A 24,476-nucleotide genomic window follows, 5' to 3' on the forward strand; every position below is an offset into this window, starting at 1 on the left:
TTGGATTCAGCCATTTTTTCCTGATTACTGGTTTGGTTTTTGTTGCTCTCTTGTCATCATTTTATCTTGACAGGTTTAATCATTTCCTTAGCCTCTTTGTCTAGTCTTGGGGATTAATTAGCTGTTGTTCTTGTGTAAGTGTTATATCTTCTCTTTGTCACTTGTTCTTCTTATTCTAATTTCTTGTTGCTGGCTGAGTTCACTTTGAAGGAAAATATTATGGCCAGGGAAAGGCAAGTGTGTAAAAAAGGAAAATGTGTAAAGTAGTATTGGTAATAAATGTTAACAGAGCAACAATATGAGATCTGGAAGGATGGATATTAGATTCATGTAAGTTGTATAGAGTTATAGCAGTAAGTAGAGTACCTATAATGAGGTAGTCAATTGAATATGGGAGGAATATAGCATGAATTAAAAAGCCAGTGTTTTCATGAGAGAGGGAAAGAGAAAAGAAAGACAATAGTATCAAGAGTGGATAAAAGACAGAAAACAAAACAAAGGTATTAGAAATTAAATGTTAGACGTTTTGGGGATCAAAGAAAGTGAGGTGGAATATAGGAGAGACAGTAGATGATGGAGGATATCAAGATGTGGCAGAAAGGGGATAGTGTAGGTGGCCAAATCAATTTACACAGAAATGAGGAATTGGAGGATGAGGAAAGCCAGCAAATGTGAGGTGTTCCCTGCAGCACTTATTGTATAATTAAGATAGAATAAAATATGAAGAAAAAGAGGGAAAAGAAAAAAAAGAGAAGAAAAGGGGGGGTGGGCAAAGAAAAGGGAGGGAAACAAGCAAGAAAAAGAAAAGAAGAAAGAGAAAAAAAGAACCCTAAATAAATGAAATAAGATCTTGTGGGACACAATGGGAGGAAAGACTAGGAGATAATGCAATATTATCAACCAGGACAAAAAAAAAAAAAAGAACAAAAAAAGAGAAAAAGGAAAGAGAAAAATAAAAGGGGGGGAAATGAGGGGTAGGACAATCAAGGACCTCAGATGAACCTAAGGGTGTGATGGACTCGGGGATGAGAAGTTTGTGATATTGCAGACTCAAGAGGTGTGAGTCTCTGGGGTGTGGGCCACCAGGGTTTAGGGGACACAGACATCGCAACCTCAAATCTGGTTAACAGGGAGCCTGGGAGCACCACAGTGCAACACAGCCTTCAGGGATCCCTGCAGCTGGGTGCCAGCCCTATGGGGGGAGAGGGGTCACATCCGCAAACTCTGACCTCTGTGTCAGAAACCCAAAATTCCCCCTCTCACAAGAGTCTCTTCTATTGCTGTCTCACCAATTCAACTTCAGGACACCTCCTGCCCTGCAAGCCCCCAAAACAGCTAGCTGGGGGTGCCTCTATATTGCAACCAATTTAGGGATGCTGCAGAGCAGCAGCCAGGCCTAGGGGGCGGGGCTCTAGCCAGAAGCCCTGATCTCCGTGTCAAAAACCCAAAATTCCCTGCCTCGCAAAAGACTCCGTCTCTGGCTCACCAAATCAGTTTCCAAAATCCCCCTGCCCTGCAAGTCCCTGAATAGCCTGCTCAGGACTTATGAATTCCCCAGCACCACAGAGCCTCCAGGAATTGCCGCTGCCATGCCGCCCGCCCCAGGGGGGAGCATCCTGTGCGCAGCCCCTATCTCTGTGAAAGAGAGCCTCAAGTCTACCTTTTACATGAATCATTTCTGTTACCATCCCACCAAATCGATGTCCAGATACCTCCTGCCCTGCAAAATCCCAAAACAGCCTGGTCCTGAAGAATTTCCAACACTGCCCAGCCGCTTCTTTGCAGGAGAGATTAGAAAGTGCACTCACTCAGACACCATCTTGCCCTGCCTCTGCAAATCTTTTGTGAGAGATAAAGATGGAAACTACATATAGGTAAAAGGGATAATCTTTCAAGAAGAATGAACAATCATAAATATTTATTCTCCTAAGCAGAGTTCCTCCAAATACAGGAGACAAACACCAAAAATAAATAAATGAAAGAATAGAACCTTCAACAGTGATAGTGAGGAATTTTAATGCACTACTACCACCATTGGACGGAATATCTCAAAAGAGAATCAGTAAAGAAATGAAGACTTTGAACAATATATTAGAGGAGCTGGACCTAATAGACATATACAGAACATTGAAAACCAATATAGCAGGATATACATTCTTTTCCAGTGCACATGGATCATTTTCCAAGATAAAGCACATGGTAGACCACAGAGAAAGACTCAGTGAATTAAAAGATCATCCAAAATAATTTCTCTGACCACAGTGGAAGGAAGCTGGAAATCTGCAGGGCCAGAGACCCAATTTAGGCACCATGATATGGAAGTTAAACAACACATTCTTAGACAAACAGTGGGCCAAGGAGGAAATCTCAAAAGAAGTCAGTAACTACCTTGAAACTAATGAAAATGACAACACAGCATTAAAACATATGGAATGCAGCAAAAGCTGTACTGAGAAGGAAATTTATAGCCATACATTTATACAACAAACAAGACGATAGAGATAAAATAGAAGACTTAATTGCACACTTCGAGGAATTAGTTAAAAAAAACACACAACTAACTTAGAAGAAAGAAATAACAGAGATCAGAGCAGAACTAAATGAAATAGAAAATAAGATATAGCAACAAAAATAAACACTACAAAGTCATGGTTCTTTGAGAAGATCAATAAAATTGACAAACCCTTAGTTAGACTAACAAAGAAAAAAGGAAAGAAGATGCAAATAAACACAATAAGAAATGTGAAAAGGGATAGCACTACTGACACCAGAGAAATAAGGAATATTTTAAGAGAATATTTTGAAAAACTATATGCCAATAAGAAGGAGAATTTAGAGGTAATGGACTAATTCCTAGAAACCCATGAGCAGCTTACATTGATGAAGAAAGAAATAGACAATCTCATAAAACCAATCTCAGGTAAAGAGATACGATCAGTCATTAACAACCTCCCAACTAAGAAGAGATCTGGGCCAGATGGCTTCACAGGAGAATTCTACCAAACATCCCAGAAAGAATTAACACTAATCTTGCTTAAACTCTTTTTAAAAATTGAAATGTAAAGAACATTGCCTAACTCATTCTATGATGTCAAACTTACCCTAATACGGAAGCCAAACAAAGATACCACAAGAAGAGGAAATTACAGGTTAATCTCTCTAACGAACTTAGATGCAAAAATCCTCAACCAAATACTTGCTAATCATATTCAACAACACATTAAATGAATTATGCACCATGACATAGTGGGTTTCATTCCTTGTATGCAAGATGGATCAACATAAGAAAATCAATTAATGTAATACACCACATAAACAGATCAAAGAAAAAAATCACATGATCATATCTATAGATGCAGAAAAAGAATTTGGCAAAATACAGCACCTTTCTTGATTAAAACACTGCAAATGATAGGAATAAAATTAACTTTCTTAACATGATAAAGGGTATATATGGGGGAAAATACAGCTAACATAATTTACAATGGTGAAATCCTAAAATCTTTCCCTGTATGATCAGGAACAAGACAAGGATGCCCACTATCACCCCCTCCTATTTAACATTGTTAGAAGTACTTGCTATAACACTGAGGCAAGAACCAGATATAAAAACATCCAAATTGGAAAGGAAGAAGTCAAAATTTAACAATTTGCAGACCACATGATCCTATACATAGAAATCGCTTAAGAAGTCTAAAACAAAGCTTCTAGAACTTATAAATTAATTCAGTAAGGTCACAGATTATAAGATAAATGCACAAAATTAGTTGCATTTCTGTACACCAATAAAGAGTAATCTGAGGAGGAAGTCAAGAAATAAATACCAGTTACAATATTAAATAAAACATCAAATAACTAGGAATGAATTTAACTAAAGTTGTAAAAGACTTATACACAGAGAACTACACAACACTGTTCAAGGAAATCAAAGAAGACTTAAGTGAATGAAAGAATATTCCCTAGTATTAGAAGAGAAGACAAAATATGATTAAGATATTTTGGTACCTTACCCAAACTGATCTAAAGATTCAAAGCAATCACAATAAAAACCAACACATTTTTAATGAACTAGAAAAACTAACTATGAAATTTATTTGTAAAGGAAAGAGACCCTGAAGAGCCAAAGAGATTTTTGAAAAATAGAACTGAAATTTAAAGAATCAAATGATTTTATCTGTCTCTTAGACTCAATCCCCAGGTATTGGTTCCTTGGAGGGCTAAAGAGACCCACGGGTTCTATGGTCATGGCAGATGCGGTTCACTGCCATGTCAGATGGCCCTTCTTTGGAGCTGGTGTTTCTGCGTGATGAAACTGGACTCAGATGGGATCTCTTTTCATAAGACTTTCATGCTACTTTACTGGAATTGTAGTTGGTGTTGTGGTTTAAGATATATTTAGGGGATTTGAATCTCTGGACTGACAATATGATAGCCAGGCCCTGAGCCTCAACAGACTCCAGTTCCTACAATCTGATTTATTGGACTCACCTCACTCAGCTAAGATGGAGTTGAAGGACAACCACCACACCATGGAGCCTAGAGTGCCTACAACTGAAAGCAGGAGGATTGCATCCACTATCCATGTGGAATCTGCACCTCCTCTTGACATAGAGGTTCAACGGACACAACCAATCTAAGGTCCACAGAGAAAAGGTGGCATTGGGGTGGGAAAAGTGGACATGGTGGCTGATGGGTATGGGGAATGGCAGGAAGAGATGAGATGTGGAGGCGCCTTTGGGACTTGGAGTTGCCCTGGATGGTGCTTCAGATGCAATTACCGGTCATTGTAAATCCTCCCAGGGCCCACTGGATGGAAAAGGGGAGAATATGGGCCATGATGTGGACCATTGACCATGAGGTGCAGAGATGCCCAGAGATGTACTTACCAAATGCAATGGATGTGTCATGATGATAGGAGTGAATGTTGCTGGGGGGAGGGGGGGAATGGTGGGGTGGGGGTGGTGGGGTTGAATGGGACCTCATATTTTTTTTAATGTAATATTTTTACAAAATCAATTAAAAAAAAAGAAAAAAAAAGAATCAAATGACTTCAAAACATGCTACAAAGCTGCAGTGGTGAAAAGGAATGGTTTTTTTCACAAGGATAGACATACTGACCAATGGAAAAGAATTGAGAGTTCTGATATAGATCCTCACATATTCAGTCACCTGATATTTGACAAGGCCACCAAGTCCACTCAATTGGGAAAGAATTACCTCTTCCACAAATGGTACTTGGAGAACTGGATTTCCATAGGAAAAGAATGAAAGGGGTTTACCATCTCATACCTTATACAAAAATAAATTCAAGATGGATCAAAGACCTATATATAACAGACAAGACTAAAGAGCTTGAAAAACAATGTAGGGAAACATCTGCAGGACCTTATAATTGGAAATAGCTTCATGAACTTCACATGCAAAGGACGAGCAGGAAAAAAAAATTGAACAATGTGACTTCCTCAAAATTAAAGCCTATTACACCTCAAAGGAGTTTGTAAAGAAAGTGAAAAAACAGCCTACTTAAGGGGAGAAAATATTTGGTAACCATGTATCCTATGGGAGACTAATATCCTGTATATATAAATAAAGTCTATATCTTAAAAATAAAAAGCAAACAACCCATTTAACAAAAGTGAAGGAAGTGTGAACACATGCTTCTCTAAAGAAGAAATGCAAATGGCTAAAAAGCACATGAAAAGATGCTCAAAAAACATTATTACAGAAATGCAAATCAAAACTACAATGAGATACCATTTTTCACCCATAAGACTGGAGGCTATTGGAAAAAAAACAATAGACTACAAGGTTGAAGAGGATATGGAGGAATGGGAACATTGATCCACTGCTGTTGTGAATACAGAAGGATCTAGCCATTCTGGAGGACATTTTGGTGGTTTCCTTAAAAACCTAGCTATAGATTTGCCATATTAACCAGGAATTCCACTGCTGGGTATATACCCAGGAGAACCTACAACAAGGACATAAACCAGTATATGAAAACCAATGTTAAGAGCAGTGTTATTCACTATTGCCCAAAGTTGAAATCAACCCAAATGTCCATCAACATATGAGTGGATAAAGAAAATGTGGTACATACATACAATGGAATACTACTCAGCTATAAGAAGGAATGCAGGCCCTGCCCCCAAGTGGCGGCCCCTTTAACAGCTGGCAGCGGTTGGGAGCGCGCCCCGCGGACCTGCTGCGCGCTCCCGCGGCACCCCTGCAAGCCCGAGGGCAGGAGGGACTCGGTGTTGGGGCGCACGTGGGCTGCGGGGAGTGCTCGCCCGCCCTCGGGAACCCCGTGTCCCCGCCCCCGCAGCGGAATAAGAAGAATAAAATATCAACTGAAGGCAAAACCAGAGAATAGCATCAGAAGCACCAATATCTGAATCTAAACTGTCACTGATAAATCACTGAAACTGGAACAACAGTTATGAGTTTAACATGCTTGAGATGACACAGGACTGGGAAATTGCAGAAAGAAGCCACCCTTCATTGATTGTTTTACTGAAAACAAATAGCAGCCACTTTCTATTCCATGACCATGAAGTATTTATGGATTATGAGCAACATTTTCACCTCAACTTTAAAATGAAGAGCTAAGGGTTCACCGTGAGGAATTCGAGAAGATGAATTGGTTGAACATCTGAGTTTACACAGTTTAAGAAAAAGTCATAAAATCCAGGAATGTGGGACTAAAGGTGGAGGGTGTGTTCCAAGAGCCAAGGAAGGAGGCCGAGGACCTGCAGATGTGGAAAGCAGAGCATGCTGCATGGAGCCCAGACAAGGCCTGACAGAGGCCAGGTATCAGGGCTTTGCTTCTGATCACAGAACCCGCTTCATGGTTAATGAAATGCAGTACTGGGCATATGCTAATGTAATTCCCTCATCTTTCATTTTCATACTGGAGCAGCTGAATTGACACATCAGTGGAATGACCTTGGGAAGATTCAATTATGTGGTTAGCTGGGTGGCCATACCTTGACCTTGCAGGTCTAGATAAATGTCCTCCAGGAAGCTGTATGTGCACTCAATTACAATCTAATATATGGTTCTGCTTCTCCCAAAGCCATGATTTGTGAAATCCAGAAATCAAGGGATGGCAATGGAGATAACTCACTAAGGATCCTCTGCCAAGTGTTTTGCTTCTTATCACCAAAAGCTTATGCTTTTCCTCCAGAAAAGAGAAAAAAGGATTTCATTGAACTGGAAGTCAAAATTGCTGTGGGCCGCTTTGGTTTCCTCATGCCTCTGAATCAAGTAAAGACAGGATTGGATGTACTAGCTGAGGTTATTGATCCTGATTACCTAGGGGAAATCAGACTGCTACTTCAAGTGGAAGTAAGGAAGAGAATTCCAGAATACAGGATATTTCTTAGGGTATCTACTTGAATTTCCATTCCCTGTGATTAAAGTCAAAGGAGAACTCTAACAATCAATTTGCACAGGACTACTAATAGCCCATACCATTCATTAAAAAGGTATGGGTTACTGCACTAGGGAAAGAACCATAACCAACTACTTCGTTTGTTGAGGGGAAATGAATTATGCATGTGTAATAGAAGTAGGTGGTTGTAATGACCAGTTATGATCAAGTGACCATTTGCCACAACAAGGACTATAATTGCTATTAATATTTATTTTGTTAGAAGCATTTTTGCATATGAATATGTTTGTGTATAAAGCAAACGTCTTTCTTTTCATCCCTCTCCTATCCCCGTATAAGATAAGTTGTATTAATTTTGCGTCATAGTATTTATGTTACCGGATAGAAAGGGTAAGAGTGAATATTGGTCACCCAAGTGCTTGCATCCTATTTTGAGGAAACATTAGTGAACATTCAGTAGTACACAGGATAGCTGTATCATGTCAGATGGAAATGTGGTTTTGTTATTGTCTTTATTTGGAGATAAAGTATAGTTTATCTGAGATGTCAGTGGGTGTCCAACTGGCAATGGATAGACTGTTATGATTAGTTTTATGTGTCAACATGTCTAATTTATGTGTTCAGTTGTTTGTCAAAAGCTGCCCTAGTTGTTTCTGCAAAGTTACTTCATAGATGGGATTCGTGCCTAAAATGATTTGACTCTAAGCGAAGAAAGTTACGACGAACAATATGATTGGGACTAATGCAAACAGTGAGAGGTCTCAGAAGGGAGAAGTGGGTATTCCAGGTATCATAAGGAGTACTTCCACAAGACTACACCTTCCACTGCCTCCTCTAGTTCCAGCATAAGGAATACAGACAGAAGATTTCAACTACCCTCACACTGGAATTTCCAGGCTCTGCACCTTCCTGCAATCAAATGAATCAATTCCTTAAAAGGAATCTCTTCCTGAATATATATTTCTGTCACTGGTGACCCCTGATTGATCCTGATTCTCTATAGAGCTTCCAAAGAAGAGGATGGGACTGTGGAACTCTCTTTATTTTTCCATGTTTAAAACAATTTATTGAAGCATATCATTCGTACATGAACATACATAAACAATAAGTGTATAGTAAATTTGTGGATTTAAAAAGCAAATGTGCATAACATCACACAGAACTCCCATGGGTCATGTATCACAAACACATTGCAGTGTTGTGAAATGTAATAAATTGTGTAAGAGTGTGGTCTAAGTAAAATTATACTATGTATAATTTAAGTATAATTATAGTAAGTATAATTTGGAAGACTTTTCAGTGGTATAATAACTGAAGGAAGAGAAGGTATTTGAAGAGGGTTGAAATAGTTTTGGGAGGAGATCCAAGTTGTGGTCACATATTTGCCGAATACTGCAATTTTAGTTTCCCAGTTACCGAAAAAATGTCATTCAGTGGAATGGCTTCAACATTGGAAACTTACTGGATCATGGGTCTCAGGCTAGAAGTCAAAAATTGAGGTGTAAGCAAGGTGATGCTCTCCCATAAAGACCTTTGCCTTCTGAGGCTGCCTGCCAGGGACTCTTGGGCATTGGCTTATCTGTCACATGACAATGCAAAGCACATCATCTTCCCTTTTGTTTTCTGAGTTCAACTGACTTGCAGCTTCTGCCTGTTGACCATGGCTACTTCTTCTTTGTCCATTTTCCTTTGGTTATAAGGACTTGAGCTAATTTGGAATAAGGCCCATCCACATTCACTTTGTATTCCATTTGGGCATACCTTTACTCATACCATCTTCAAATATCTTAATTACAAATGGGTCCACACCCATGGGACCAGGGGTTTGGACCTGAAGTTGCCATTTGTGGGGCACATGATTCAGTCCCCAATACCTGCCTTGAGAAGGAAGTTTCCATCCCATATGGACAAGAATTCTATGGGAACCTGTGACAAGCAGAATTTTAGGATATCCCCAGGACTTCCCACCCTCTCATGTCTAGTGTGTGCATAAGTCCAAGCTCTGTGGATGGGAGGAACTTCACTCCCTTGATTATGCAGTAGATCAGGACAAGAACCAGGGACTCAAGGCTTCTGGAGGAATTGCTAGACCCCTATGTGGTCAGCTTGTAGCTATATATCTGCTCCATAATGACATGCATAATGCAAACTCTCTTTGGAAAGGAATGCCACCTGCTATAAAATCTGCCCATTCTGAACTTGTGGTAGTTTGGTCAATAGGACAGAGAATCTTGTGGAGCTATTTTCCTGGGATCCTATGACCATCAATACCTACCTGTGTTCTGAGATGGTTAAGCTAATCATGGACATATGAAGAGATGCAATGAGGACACTTGTGTCATTTGCCAATGACTCTGCCTATCCTTTTGTAATTGCCAGTGGCTTTGCAGTTTTTGTCAGCCTTCATGGTGAAGAGGCTGTGAAAGGGATATTGTAACACCGATTGCAAGCTGACTCCACCACAGAAGAGTTATACTCTAAAAGCCACTGGCAGGGGCCTGGAATGTTTCCTTTAATAGGCTTATTCTCTTACCAGAGCTGCCCCAGGCCCACCAATCCCCAATGCACAGCTGGTCATCAGAGTGACCAACACCATGGCTTTCCTTGAAAACTGATGGGGCATTCTGACTTCAAGATCCATCATCAGAGTCCTGAATACTAACAAATGAAAAAATGTAAAACTTTTATTTTCAATTTACTGGGTGTATTATGTACTTCAGCCTTCCTTCCTAAATATGTGATAAAGTACATATATAACATGAAGTATATTTTATATATATATATAGTCCTTAAAAGTATGCTGAATTTTTTGAAACAATTCTCACTTTGTATTATTTAATCATTTGGTTCGGACACATTGGTGTTATGTGGTTAGTTTGTGTTTCCTGTTTACCTAAAATATAGCTCTCCTGTTTAATGGAGAGCATTGGTGGTCAAAAAAAAAAAAAAAAAAAAAAGAAGGAATGCAGTACAAACACATGGAATAACATGGATGAATCTTGAGACCTTAGGTTGAGTGAAGCAAGCCAGGCATTGAAGGACAAATACTAAATGACCTCTCTGATATAAAAAGAGCAAACCAAGGAGTCTCTGAGAGCTAGAGACTCTATGATAGGCTTATAGGAAATCATTAGGAAGAGGAAAGAATTGGAAGGGTGCCTCCATGGGTGAATTCTATAGTAAAGTGGAGGTAGGTAGTTGTACAGGGAAGGGATAAAATGGGGGCATAGAGATACTATTGGGTGGGGTTTGCAGACTTGAGGGGTTATGGTTGGGAGGATGGGTCAAATGGCCCAAGGAATTGGCAGGAGGGTTATGACGAACAGACGAACATGTGAGATTGCTGCATACGTGTTTGAAACTATAATGTTGAGAAAACTCTTTAAAAAATATAATAAGGAAGGTTTACCTTTAAGGTGCTTAATGGGGGGAATCTTGCACAGGGACAGGCTTCTAGGGAGTGTGTGAGTTCTCATCTTTTCATAGTACGTTACATCATTGGGTGGATACACATACAGTGTGTGGGAAAGTGTACCCCCATCCTGGGGTGGCCTGATGTTCCTAGAGGGAATTGTGTCTCTTGAGAGAATTGGTGGCTCCCAATGGGGTAGGACAGTCTAATGCGTCCAGCCCTCAGCATTGTTGCAGGTAATTGTGAATCTTCTCCTACAAGTGGTGGAGCTTGGTTGTCACTATGGGCCCTGAGGTGAGGGGGAGGGAGGAATAGAATAGATGGAAGCAGGATAAATGAGGTCAAAGGAAATGTTCCACAAGATCATGCAATGATCGATATGGATATGTTAAATTTCACCAAAAATGTATAAAAGTCTATAGGCTAAAATGTAAACCATAATGTCAAACATAAGATAAATAAAATTTTAGAAAATTGTACAGTCTATAATATAAACCATAATGTAAGCCAAAGTGGAACCATGCTTGGTAGCTATGCTTCAATATGTGTACATCAGCTACCGGAAATATAACATGAACATGTAAAAAGATCTTTGTTGGAGAATGGGAAAAATTTTGATGCTGGATATGTGGAATTCCCTTGTATTGTATATGTAAATTTACTGTGATATAAAACTTTTTTAGGACAAAATTAAAATTTTAAAAAGGATGTAGACAATGAGAAATGCATGAAAGAAATTGCCCTGCCACTGTAGATACAGGCCAACACCTATTACAGTGATGAAAGGCAAAACATAAAAAAGTTTTATGATATTTTTCATTTTTAATACCCCATTTCTTTCTTACTTTGTTTTAGTTTTTCTAAATTAGTATGTATTCTAATTCTAATCATTAAACCTACCATTAATTTTTCATTTTTCTACTAATTGAATTTGGCTATATACTAGTCCTCATTTGTGAAGAAGTTTTGGACCACAGAGGGGTTCAACTACAGCAGGGCAGGAACATTGGTGTGGGGTGTTATTGATGGGGAACACATGGTTGTGAGGGAGTTCTCCAGGGCATGTATGTAGAGTATGTAAAAATGTTTGGATATTTGTTGGGTATTCTCATAGTATTTAGAGTTACAAACGCCAACTGAGGGAGTGCTGAGGTCCTAGCCAGGTGAGCTCCAGTGATGGGCCCTTGATACTCATGACTATGCTTATGAGCCTGTGTGCCAGAAATTTCAACTAGGCCTAGAGCTGCAGAGTGCCTAAGAATTACCTCTGGATAGTCTTCATGTTGCTCAATTATGGCCACTCTCTAAGCCAAACTCAGCATGTAAATGTCATATTTTCCCCCACTGCTGGACATGACTCCCAGGAATGTCTCCTTGGTGCCAAGGGATTACCACCAATCACTAACTTGTGATGCAACTAGAAAAATACCTGAATAAAAGGCTGAAATGGTAAAGACCAGTGTGTTCATATGACTAAGAGCCTTCAAAAAAGAGTTGGAATGTCATCAGAGTGGTTGCTCTTATGCACACCTCAGCAGGATCCCAGAAACAGACAAAGTAGATACAACGCAATATATTGGTGCTCCTGAGGGCTAAGGAGACAAACAAGTTCTACAGTCATGGCTGATGGCTCTGGATATCTGTGTCTTGTCAGTAGTCCCTACTTTGGAATTTGTGTTCCTGAATATTATGGTGTTGGGTTCAGATATGACCTTTCTACACATGCCTCTTCTGTCCCTTTTACTGAAGCTGTGTTTGGTGTTGGGGTTGGTGTATCCTCAGTATACTTGAATCTCTAGACTGGTCATGTGCCAGCTGGGCCCTGATCTTCAGTACAGTTGCACCACCTACTCTCCAGTTTGTTGGAATTACCCAGATAAGGTAACAGGGAGATGGAGATGATCAAACACCACACCAGGGAATTGAAAGTTTCTACAACTGCATGCAGGAGATTCACATCCATCAACCATGTGGGATCTAAACTGCTCTATATATAGAGGTGGAGTAGACATCACGATCCCAGGGTCCACAGGATGGAGAAATAAAATATGATTTGAGTGGACTTACTGTTATTATACTATAGAACTATTGAGACTAGTAATGGGAAAAATTGTGGCATTGATGTGTAGGAAGTGTCCGCAGTAGTTGCTGAGGGAAAGGAAATGGAAGAAATAATGTGATGTGGGGGCATTTTTGGGACTTGGAGTAGTCCTAAATGACACTACAGGGACAGATGCCGGACATTACATATCCTGCCATAACCTACTGAATGAACTAGAGAAGAGTGCAAACTACAATGTAAACTATTATTTATGTGGTGCAGCAGTACTCAAAAATGTAGTCACCAAATGCAATGAATGTGTTACCTGATGAAAGAGGTTGTTGACGTGGGAAGAGTGGGTGGTGAGGTGTAAGGTAAATGGGAGCCTCTTATACTTTTTAATGTAATATTTTTTGTGTATCTTCAAAAAATACAATTAAAAAAAGATTGGTATTAAATCTTTGAATGCCTGGTTGAACTCACCTGAAAATCCTTGGGTCTGGAGCTTTAATTTTGCAGAGTTTATTATTTTATTTTATTTTATTTTATTTTATTTACTTTGTAATAATATTACATTAAAAATATATATATATGAGGTCCCATTGAACCCTACCTCCCCCACCCCACCTCTCCCCCCCCTCAGCAACACTCCCTCCCATCATCATGACACAGCCATTGCATTTGGCAAGTATATCTTTGGGCACCCCTGCACCCCATGGTCAACGGTTCACACAATGGCCCACACTCTCCCCCATTCCATCCAGTGGGCCCTGTGAGGATTTACAATGTCCAGTGATTTGCAGAGTTTTTTCATTACTGTTTCAAACTCTTTATTGTAATTGATTTGTTGAAATGTTTTGTATCTTCTAGGGTCAGAGTAAGTTATTCATACACTTCTAGGAATTTTCCACTACATCATAATTGTCTAATTTTTTTTTCTCTAAAATTGTTCACAGTATCCTCTTAAGAATTCTTTTTATTTCTGGCTGGTGGTAAAAATATACCTCTGGTCATTTATTTTAGTATTTTATTATATTTTATTTATTTTATTTGCATATTGTTTTTCTTTTCAGTCTACCCAAGGGTTTGTCATATTGTCAATTTACTTAAGAGAATCAACTCTTGATTACGTTAATTCTATTATTGTTTGTTCTCAATTTCATGTATTTCTTCCCTGATTTTTTAAAATTTCATTTCTTCGACTTGTTTGGGAATCTTTGCTGCTCTTTTTCTAGTCACTCCAGCTTTATAGTTAATTTGTTTTAGCTCTTTTTTTTTTTAATGTAAGCATTGAGGGTTATAAATTTCCTTCTCCTCATTGCCTTCACTTCATCTCATAGGTTCTGAAATATGGTGTTCTCATTTTCATTCATCTCAAGACAGTTATTGATTTTTTTCACTATTTCTTCTTTTACAAACTTAATCTTTAATAGTGTGTTGTTTAATCTCCATATGTTTACGAATTTTCCTTTTTCTGCCTCTTTTTGATTTCCAACTTTATTCTCTTATAATCAGAGAAAGTGCACTGTATAATTTTGATCTTATTGAATTTATTCCCTTCTTTCCTATTGGGGTGTGTGGATGCAGTCCCAGGTGTCTGAGTATTCAGTCTGTGTTGGCCAAAATTGCCTGCACTTACCTGGAGAGACTGGCGCAGGTCCCATCAGCTTCTTCCCTGCCAGAGGTGGTGCTGGGACCTAAGCTAAGCCTGCAATCTAAAATGGGTGGAGGGAAACGGACTTTGGCCCAGTGGTTAGGGCGGCCGTCTACCATATGGGAGGTCCGCGGTTCAAACCCCGGGCCTCCTTGACCCGCGTGGAGCTGGCCCATGAGCAGTGCTGATGCGCGCAAGGAGTGCCGTGCCATGCAAGGGTGTCCCCCGCGTGGGGGAGCCCCACGCGCAAGGAGTGGGCCTGTGAGGAAAGCCGCCCAGCGTGAAAAGAAAGAGCAGCCTGCCCAGGAATGGCGCCGCCCACACTTCCCGTGCCGCTGACGACAACAGAAGCGGACAACAGAAGCCGACAAAGAAACAAGACGCAGCAAATCGACACCAAGAACAGACAACCGGGGGAGGGGGGGAAATTAAATAAAATAAATAAATCTTTAAAAAATAATAATAATAAAAATAAAAATAAATAAAATGGGTGGAAAGAAACCAGTCCCTACCATCACTGTGGTTTTCAGTCATCCTGCTTCCACTCATGCTGGGAGCAGAGTTAAAATGGCAGCTACCAGCCTCTTTCCAACTTGGGAAGGTTCAAACTTTAGCTGTTCTTCGGATTATACTTAACTAGCTGAATTTAATGGTCAGAAGCTGAGGTTGGTAGTCAATCATCTCTCCTCCCATACTTTTGGGAAGTGGAGCTTTTAATTCCAGCCATGGAAAAGAAACAAGGTGACTTGTACTGTCAGTGGAGGAGGGACACCAGCGTCCATGGCATGAAGTGTTTAGTGCTCAAAACTTCACTACAGATAGGCAGTCTCCTGTTTGCATTCCTTCAAAGATGTTGCAGGATGCTCTTCTGGTCTCCTGAAACTCACAACAGATGATTTTGATAGCTTTGTATGACTACTAACTTCCCTGTAGGATGAAATGACTTTTGCAACTCCATAGACAGTGGCTATCTTTAATCACTTCTCTTGCAATAATTTTAACAAAGGTATCACACCAATGGAAGAATCAGAAATGAGAGGCTGTGGGTTCTAGAATTGTTGCTATACAAATTATGTTCTATCTGTCAATTATGATAAGAAAGGTAAGAAAATAAAGGTGGGAAATGATCAGGTATATTGAGAGAGTGATTTTTTAACATACTGAACATTATATATCTACAAACTTCAGGGGATAATAATTTGTCCTTGTTGCTATAGGTTTATTTTTCTCAATAGATAGAGAACTTCACATTAGCAAACAAAATATTAAACTTTACTCCTGGAAAATTCCTACTATTTTCATAAATAGGATGGCCAAAAACTCTGGATTATATAAACCTTGTTTAATAAAAGAAAACAGGCTAATAAACTAAGCCGTCAAACTTAATGCATGCATCTAAGAACCTTATTCTTACAATAAAATTAAACCAAATTATGATAATTACCTCCTGAAAAACTCCTTCTTAGTAAAGGGTGGCTTCTTTCTAAGACAAACTGCAAATTAATTCACTATCTACCCCTGATATTGAACATAAGCAAGCAATGAGCCTCTGACACATAAGGATTATTACCAAGCATGAATCAACAATGTCCTTGGAGAAAGACCTTGATCAAAAGGGGAAATATTAAATAAAATAGAGTTTTTATGAATAGGAGATTTCAAAAATGATTTGGGAGTTCATTCCGGAGGTTATGGTTATACGGTTCTCAGACTTCACAAACTGCCACAATAAACAAAGTCTCAAACAGAAGGGTACCTCAGGGCCCTAGGAACATCTGGACATCAGAGACAAGACACAAGGCACAGGTTTCCTAAAATCAATACCCCTTAGTAGCTTCTATCTGCAAATATTTGAAAATCTATTTCTTCAATATATCATAGATATCTCACTTATAAATCTTCTCATCATGATACTTCTATTTCTTTTATTTCAACCCATAATATTCAATTTGCCTTTTAAGTATATTTCTCAGAGACTTAAAGCCTTTGGATGGCTCCTATGCCTGTTGAACCCTGAAACCCAGCAGATATGTGACCAACAATTATTCTCCAGTCTTGTGCTTGCCTTAGATACATAAAAAGAGGATGATGATGGACCGGCTTTATCTCAAAAGCAAGGGGCACCTTCAGCTGCAAGCAAAACAATTCCACTCCTCTTCCCCATAAAATATATGCCCTTCTCAGCCTGAAATACTCAGAGAGGACATTTTACCAATTCCTTCATGACTGAAGAATGAACAAAATTAAGGGGATGCATAACCAGTAACTGAAGTAGAATTACTGTCTTTGTAATAATTATATCATATTAATTGAGGAACTTGTAACATTGACATAAAAATAAATTTTACATAAAATAAAAAAAAGAGAAATCATAATTTTATTACTGTAAGTATGCTCAAATCTCTTATTAAGAGACAGAAAGACTCTCAGATTCAACAATTAACATAACTTTGTTTGGTATCCAAAGATACCACGGAAGCGAAACTAATAATTGTTTCCAGAGAAAGAGTGGGCCATAAAAGAAAGGTAAAGCCAATGAAAGTGAAAATGTGAATGGTAATATTAATATCAGATGGGTCAAATTGGCAGATGGATTGGCTTTGGGTATGAGAGCAAAGCTGGGACAACATGAGTGGTAATATTTGAGAATGAGCACACAGGTAAACTCTAGGGGAAAACAGAGAAATTGGTGAGGGTAACAGTTTTCACAGTCTTCTGTGTTAAACACGTGTATATAATGATACATGCTACAAACCCTGTATGTTCTCAGTATTAAATAAAGTTGTAAGTCTTTCACTATGAATGTCCTGGTGGCATAACTTTATATTAAGTGAAGACAATTATATGTATATACGTATGTATATATATATATATATTTATATACACACACACATATAAATTCCTTTAAAAATGGCAGTGTATTTTACAAATTGAAATTCTGATAAACAACCTGTCTAAAGGAAGAAAAACACATAAGATCATTAAAGAAAAATATATAAAAACCCATGGAAAATACATTTAGAAATTTATAACGAAATGGAAGAAATTGAATTTTGCCTACTAAAAATTGTTTGGACTTATATGTATGAATATGTACAGAAGGGATTTACAAAAATATGTATTTCTACATAAAATGCAGATGCACATACACTAAATTGTAAAAGACATGTTTGCTCTAGGACACCCAAGGTTAAATAGAGATAACTCATTAAGAAATGCTGAGGCCAATTAATGAAGGAATTAGGAGAGCATTTGCTTTTAATGGGCACACAGGGGACAGCAACTAGTAGTATGGCAATGGTTATGTGTTGTTACAAAAAACAAACAATTAAGTGAGTAGGAAAAAATAAATAAGAAATATTTAATTTTAGAGTCTAATATCAGACAATTAACCATCCTAGCACGTCATGATAAATCTTGGAGGACTAAATACAGAAAGGGATCCATTCAAATCTCTTGGATTATAATGATAGTAGGAAAAGGGTTATTGAACAAAATAAAGCACGTAAATAGCAGGAATTTATTTTTCATTGGATACAAGCCTGATCTCACAAAATGGTCAAATATCTGTTGATGAAATATTGCAGATTTTTTTTCTTAGAACAACTCTTTTTATAAAATGTGTTTGGTGAATTTCTTTAATTGGATTTGAGATACGAAATTCCCCAACTGTCATTTTTCTATTAGGAATCCCACAGGATATTGTCCATAATTTACAGCCCCAAATATAAATATTTAAGTGATTTTTCTTTTGTAAGGTCATAGTCAGATGCATCCACTAGGCTGTATCATGCTTAAGAATATTAGAGAACCACAGTCACTGAACCAGAACATGTAACTGAGGCATTTGAGACAGAAAGCACTGCCAGCATTGTGAAACTAAATGTCACTGGGCATTATATTTTACTTTTTTATAGGGAATATGAAAATGTGATGCTGCATCATGTGAAGCAATCTGAGAAATGAATAATTCAGATGAATTCACCAAATAAAAGGAACAAATGTGAGTGTCCATGCTTTCTCAAATATAATGAAAATTATTAAATGATATACACCAGAAGGAGGAAATACACAATTTTTACTGATATATTGTGCTTCTTGAAATTTGATATAATCAAAAGATTGTTACAATTTTATTTCAACTTAGAGAAGGAAAACGTGTCTCACATCCTCTCATGTGTGCAGAGAGGTAGGCAGTAATTTAAATGGAAAACCCACACTCTTCACTCCTAGCTATGAGGAAATTGTGTCTTGCAGAAATAATTTATTAAAAATTGGACCATATTATGTAACATAAACTATTGGGCTCATATCATCCTAACAAAAATAATCATGAACAAATCATCACATTATTAACATTTGTGAGATTCTTTTTCTCAGGAATCAACCTTTTCCAATTCAAATATTTCCTATGTGTGAGAAAAGGAAACCACAGTAGGATGATAGAGGTTTGACTTTATTTTAAAAGATATTGGATTGTAAGCCTCATAAAAACTACCACTTAGAAAATAGTACAAGGAAATGTACGCTTACAATTTGGAATGTTTAAGGAAGTACCCAAAGTTGACATGAGACTGATTATAAGTGTCAACATTTGGTTATGATAACTCAGTGCATCAGATGCTGAATTGAGTAAATGTGGAGTAGAAGAAGGCTGCTTAATGGAGACTGAAATCCATTCTCTTTCTTCTCTGCCAAACACAAAGCCAATTTCTTCTGGCATCTCTTGCCTGGAAAGCAAGAATCACCTTTTTAAGTAATCCCCAAAAATCTGAACACCAGTATAATTATAGCACCCTGTAAGAAATACTTTATCTTCACACTATTGTATTTCCCCTGGTCCATATCCTCCAACCTCTGCTGTAAGCAAGAAAGTCATCTTGAGAACTCATGGTAAAGTAGAAAATCAATTAATAAAATGAATTTAATTCTACCTTCAGAAAAGAAACAACATAGTGATAGAAGAAAAGCCTTAGTAATTCCTTGAAGATATTTATCTGTGTGTGGTTTAATATGTAATATCAACAGACAATAGAATTAGCATTAAAGTCTAATAATAAATTTCATAAAAATATTTAATTTCAATAAAATGATTCAGTTCTTAACTACTATTTGAAAATGACTTAGTGCATGCTTTTCATGGCAAGTAAAGAGAATTACTGGGAAGTTTACTTTTAAATAATAACATTTTTCACGCATACACAAATATTTCCACAATATGCACATAATGACTACACAAAAGCAATAATACCCTGGACCCTAGATTTAGTTTTTAAATATATTTTTATGCAAAAATATCTGTGATATAAAATTTACCATTTTAATTCTTTTAAAGTGTACACTTCAGTGGCATTAAGTTCATTTAAAATGTTGTGTAACCATCACCACAAATTCCAGAACTTTTTTATCATCTTTACTTTGGAGTTGTTCTATGTATTAAAAACATGGTATTTTTACAAGAATATAGGTAAGAAAGAAGAAGTATGTTTAAAATTAAGTAAGATAAATGATATAAGGATAAAAGATAGAAGAAATGTCAATTAAATTAAGATTGTTTAATAAATGTGCATTATTTTACATATGCCAGTAATCCATTTCACTTTCTGAAACTGGTCTTAGCTTTTATTATTTAAGATGCATGCTAAAGGTCATAGATTATCTGTGCTCATAAATAAGAGCAAAATCCTCGCAGATGAAGGCTCAGATCCAACTTTGTCACTTACAAATTTGAATTCATGTGTATGTCAACTGCACTGACATATGTGGACTTGAGTAGAACTCATGGAAGATGCAGATGTAGAGTTCATTATTTAGGGATCAATCTAGTTAAATATTGGGCAAAAACAATGGAGGTGAGCATTTTATGCCTTAGAAAATCATAGAGAAGTATGGACATGTACCTCAAGTCTAGGAACACCAGCAAAACTCAGAAGGTAGGAGACTAATTAAAGATTAATAAGGGGCAGTATAAAGTCTGCTTCATCCATGATGAATTTTGAATAAGAGGTGCCATTAATGATAAATCACTCACATGTTCACTAGCACACATACATACATTTAGACGGTAAAATATATTCTTCTACATTTATGAGGTATTAAGCTCACACTAACTGATATAACAAAAAATGTATATTTGGAAATTTAACCCACAAGAAAACAGTTCAATTCATGATCAAAAGCAGTCAAATGTGGGTTATTTCCTTGTGTTTGAGTGGGAAACCTACACTCATTTCATAATGAGACATTACAATCTTCTACACATACCTTCCAAAGTTGCCTGTCATGGGAAGGACGTACATCACCTTACTTTGGTTGCTATAAGATTAAATGTCATCACCAAAAATAACTTGTATGGATTATGAGGAATGCAGTGTATCTTAGGCCCCTAGGAAAGATGTTATTGTTAACTGTAAAGAATGTTCAAAGTGCAATCACGAATTTTGAGTACATAAAGTGTGTTAACTTAAATGTAAAAAAATTGCATAAGGATTATATATTTTACAATAAAACTCTTATAATTTTTAATGCTCCTATGCTTTCCCCTTCAATAAATATGAGATATACTTGTTGTTTGATGTTTAGTTTGCTTGCTAACATTGAGAATTATCAAATAATACAATGAAAAGCTTTTTCTATACAGAGATTTTTAAACTTATGTAAAGAAAAACCTAATAAATAAAGTCATAATACATTATTGGTGAATTTTTTATAATATATTTTTTATTAGAGAAGCTGTGAGCTTACAAAACAAGCATGCATAACATGCAGAATTCCCAAATATCATTTCTCTACCAACACCTTGCATTATTTGAAACATTTGCTACTGATTATGAAAGAACATCATCAAAATAGTGCTACTAACTATGGTCCATACCTTAGAAGTGGTATTATTTCCGTACACCCCTCTGTTATTAACACCATGTATTAGTATTGTACATTTATTATAGTTCATGGGAAAATGAATTCAGATTTAAATGTTAACCATGATTCATCACTCACCCCATGGTTCACTGTGTTATTATTGGTCATTATTAAAATTATAACTCTTTCATTCTAGCAGGTTAATTTAATTCATGATGGGAAAGAATGAGACACTAGGAATGGATTTTATTCTCCTGGGACTCTTCCCTGGCATAAAGCATGCTGACATTCTCATTGGTGCGATTATCCTCATCTACCTTGCAGCCCTCACTGGCAATTCCACCCTAATTCTCATCATCCTGTTTGAGTCCCAACTCCACATACCCATGTACTTCCTTCTCAGCCAGCTGTCCCTCATTGATTTGCTCTTCATCTCCACCACTGTCCCCAAGATGGCTGTGGACTTTTTGTCAGGGAAGAGAAACATATCAAACATAGGCTGTGGGGCACAAATGTTTTTCTCTCTGATGCTGGGAGGAGCTGAGTGCATTCTCCTGACTCTCATGGCCTGTGATCGCTATGTGGCCATCTGCCATCCACTGAGATACACAGTCATCATGAACGAGAGGGTCTGCCAAAAGATGGCCACAGCAACCTGGGTTGGGGGTGTCCTAAATGCTCTAGTCCAGGCTGTATACACCATGCAATTACCTAAATGTCGCAACAGGGAGATAGAACATTTTTTCTGTGAAGTCATGGCTATCTTGATTATCTCCTGCAAGGATACCTCTGCATATAAGTTGGCAATACTTGTAGCAAGCATTGTGCTACTCTTTATTCCTTTTGTCATCATCTTTTCCTCCTACACTATCATCTTCATCACTGTCTTTCACATGAATTCCCGCAAGGGGAGGAACAAAGCATTAGCCACTTGCTCATCCCACCTGATGGTTGTTGGGCTTTTTTATGGCCCAGCAATCTACACATATATAACTCCTGTTTCCTCATGCAGCCCACATAAGGACCAGGCTGTATCACTGTTCTTTTCAGTCATTACCCCTACACTGAATCCCTTTATTTATAGCCTGAGAAACAAGGATGTTTTGGGGGCCTTGCGAAGATATTGGAATGGTGTCTGTTCTTAAACTAAAACCACCAAGATTTTTATTTTATAAAATCTAAAATGTTTTGTAATACATGATAAGTCAATACATGCCTGTGATCTTTAAGGTTTTTAACTATAAATTTATTTAGCCTATTATTGTTTGATTTGATTTTGGTCTACTTAAATTTCAAACATATTTTTAAGTGAAATTAATTTCTTTTAATTCAGTCAGAACTCATTCTTTATATGTATTACATTTAATTTTCCTTCTTTACCATTTTTTTAAAATGTTTGTGTGGAATTTAAAACTCTTTGGTGCGGATATGTTGTACTCTAATGATTTGTAACTTCAACAATTTTTAAATTTGAAATGGGTGTATAAAAATGGCATCACAAAAGATTAAAACAATCTTGTCTTGAGAATTAGATCAAAAATACATTATTCAGTCAATAAATACTCATCCAGCAATTTTTGCTCAGAAAAATTGTACAATCATTTAATTTTTAAAATGTTAATTTCAGCATACAATAGTCAAGTTAAAAAGATTAACAAGATAGCCAAGAATTGATAATTAGATTATTATTATTAAAGAAGTTTATTTAACAGATAACAAAATGTTTATCCTATTATGTTGCAGGTAAAAGTTTAGACAGACCACTAATTTTGATATCATGACCAATTTCTCTGGTACTAATAATCATTTTATATTTTATATCTGGTACTAATGATCACTTTATATTTTGAATGTTCCTTGTACCTATTTTTCTACCATACATTCTTTGCTAGACTTCCTCTTCTGGGAAAACAGCACTCTTTTTTTTGGAGATTTGTTCCTTTCTGTGCCTGCACGGTTCTAGTGCCACACTAGTAGCTATCTACTACCTGTGACAGAAGCTGTTTTCATTTAAGCTAGGCATCGAGTCCATGAAACTAAACTATGGGATTGCTTGGAATTTTGTCAACAGGATAAATGCTGAACCACTATTTTATCTTGGAGCTCAACTAGCGGGAATGTGATTCTACAACTATCGGTACTTATATTCTCAAAGGGGAGAATTACATAAGAGCGGTACAAAAATTTGCCTGACATACAAATAGAAGTCAAGATGAATGACAAAGTGTGTGTGATTGAAAATGTTTCTGAAGCTACAGTTGAAGTATTTGTTTCCAGAAGTACTTTGACCTTGTTATCCCCAGGGATATGTTCAGATTAATTTCTGATGTGAAGCTATTATGCAGAATTTTGTCATAGTGATTAGATATTTTCAGATTGGTGGATTTTCCCTCAGTCTGAAAACTGTCAGGAAAATAGTTTCAGCAGATCTGGCAGAGAATCCGAGATGTAGATATCACATGAGTTAAATAAATCTTTGTTGGTTAAAACTATAATATTTGAGAGGTTGATTGTTAGTATATCAAAACTTAGCCAAGGTGGCGGACTTGGCCCAGTGGTTAGGGCATCCGTCTACCACATGGGAGGTTCGTGGTTCAAACCCCGGCCCTCCTTGACCCAGTGTGGAGCTGGCCCATGCACAGTGCTGATGCATGCAATGAGTGCTGTGCCACGCAGGGGTGTCCCCATGTAGGGGAGCCCCACGCCCAAGGAGTGCACCCCATAAGGAGAGCTGCCCAGCACCAAAGAAAGGCAGCCTGCCTAAGAATGGTGCCACCCACACGGAGAAATGACACAAGATGACACAGCAAAAAGAAACACAAATTCCAGGGCTGCTGACAACAGAAGCAGACAAAGAAGACGCAGCAAAGAGACACAGAGAATAGACAACTGGGGTGGGGGGAGGAAGGGGAGAGAAATAAATAAATAAATCTTTTTAAAAAATTAGCCAAATTTCAGTCATACAGGTAGAATAATACCTAATGCTGATAGATAGATGGTATAAAATATGCTGTGTACTTTGGTGCTGGTAGTATTATAGGATATAAATTATTGAATAAGGATATGGAAATTTAAATTCCATGGGAACAGGTGTGAGTTGGTTAACCACCCTAGC

The 24,476-nt window shown here is 37.5% G+C and overlaps 1 protein-coding gene across 1 annotated transcript; it reads left to right on the forward strand.

The window, feature by feature from the left end:
* The first annotated feature begins 21,600 nt into the window (after positions 1–21,600).
* Positions 21,601–22,506, forward strand: LOC101418209 (olfactory receptor 2T27-like). The gene has a single exon (XM_004481865.1). It carries the CDS (start codon positions 21,601–21,603, stop codon positions 22,504–22,506), a length of 906 nt encoding a protein of 301 aa, XP_004481922.1.
* The last annotated feature ends 1,970 nt before the right edge of the window (positions 22,507–24,476 follow it).

Source organism: Dasypus novemcinctus, chromosome 16 (assembly GCF_030445035.2).
Source record: "Dasypus novemcinctus isolate mDasNov1 chromosome 16, mDasNov1.1.hap2, whole genome shotgun sequence".
NCBI classification, from domain to species: Eukaryota; Metazoa; Chordata; class Mammalia; order Cingulata; family Dasypodidae; genus Dasypus; species Dasypus novemcinctus.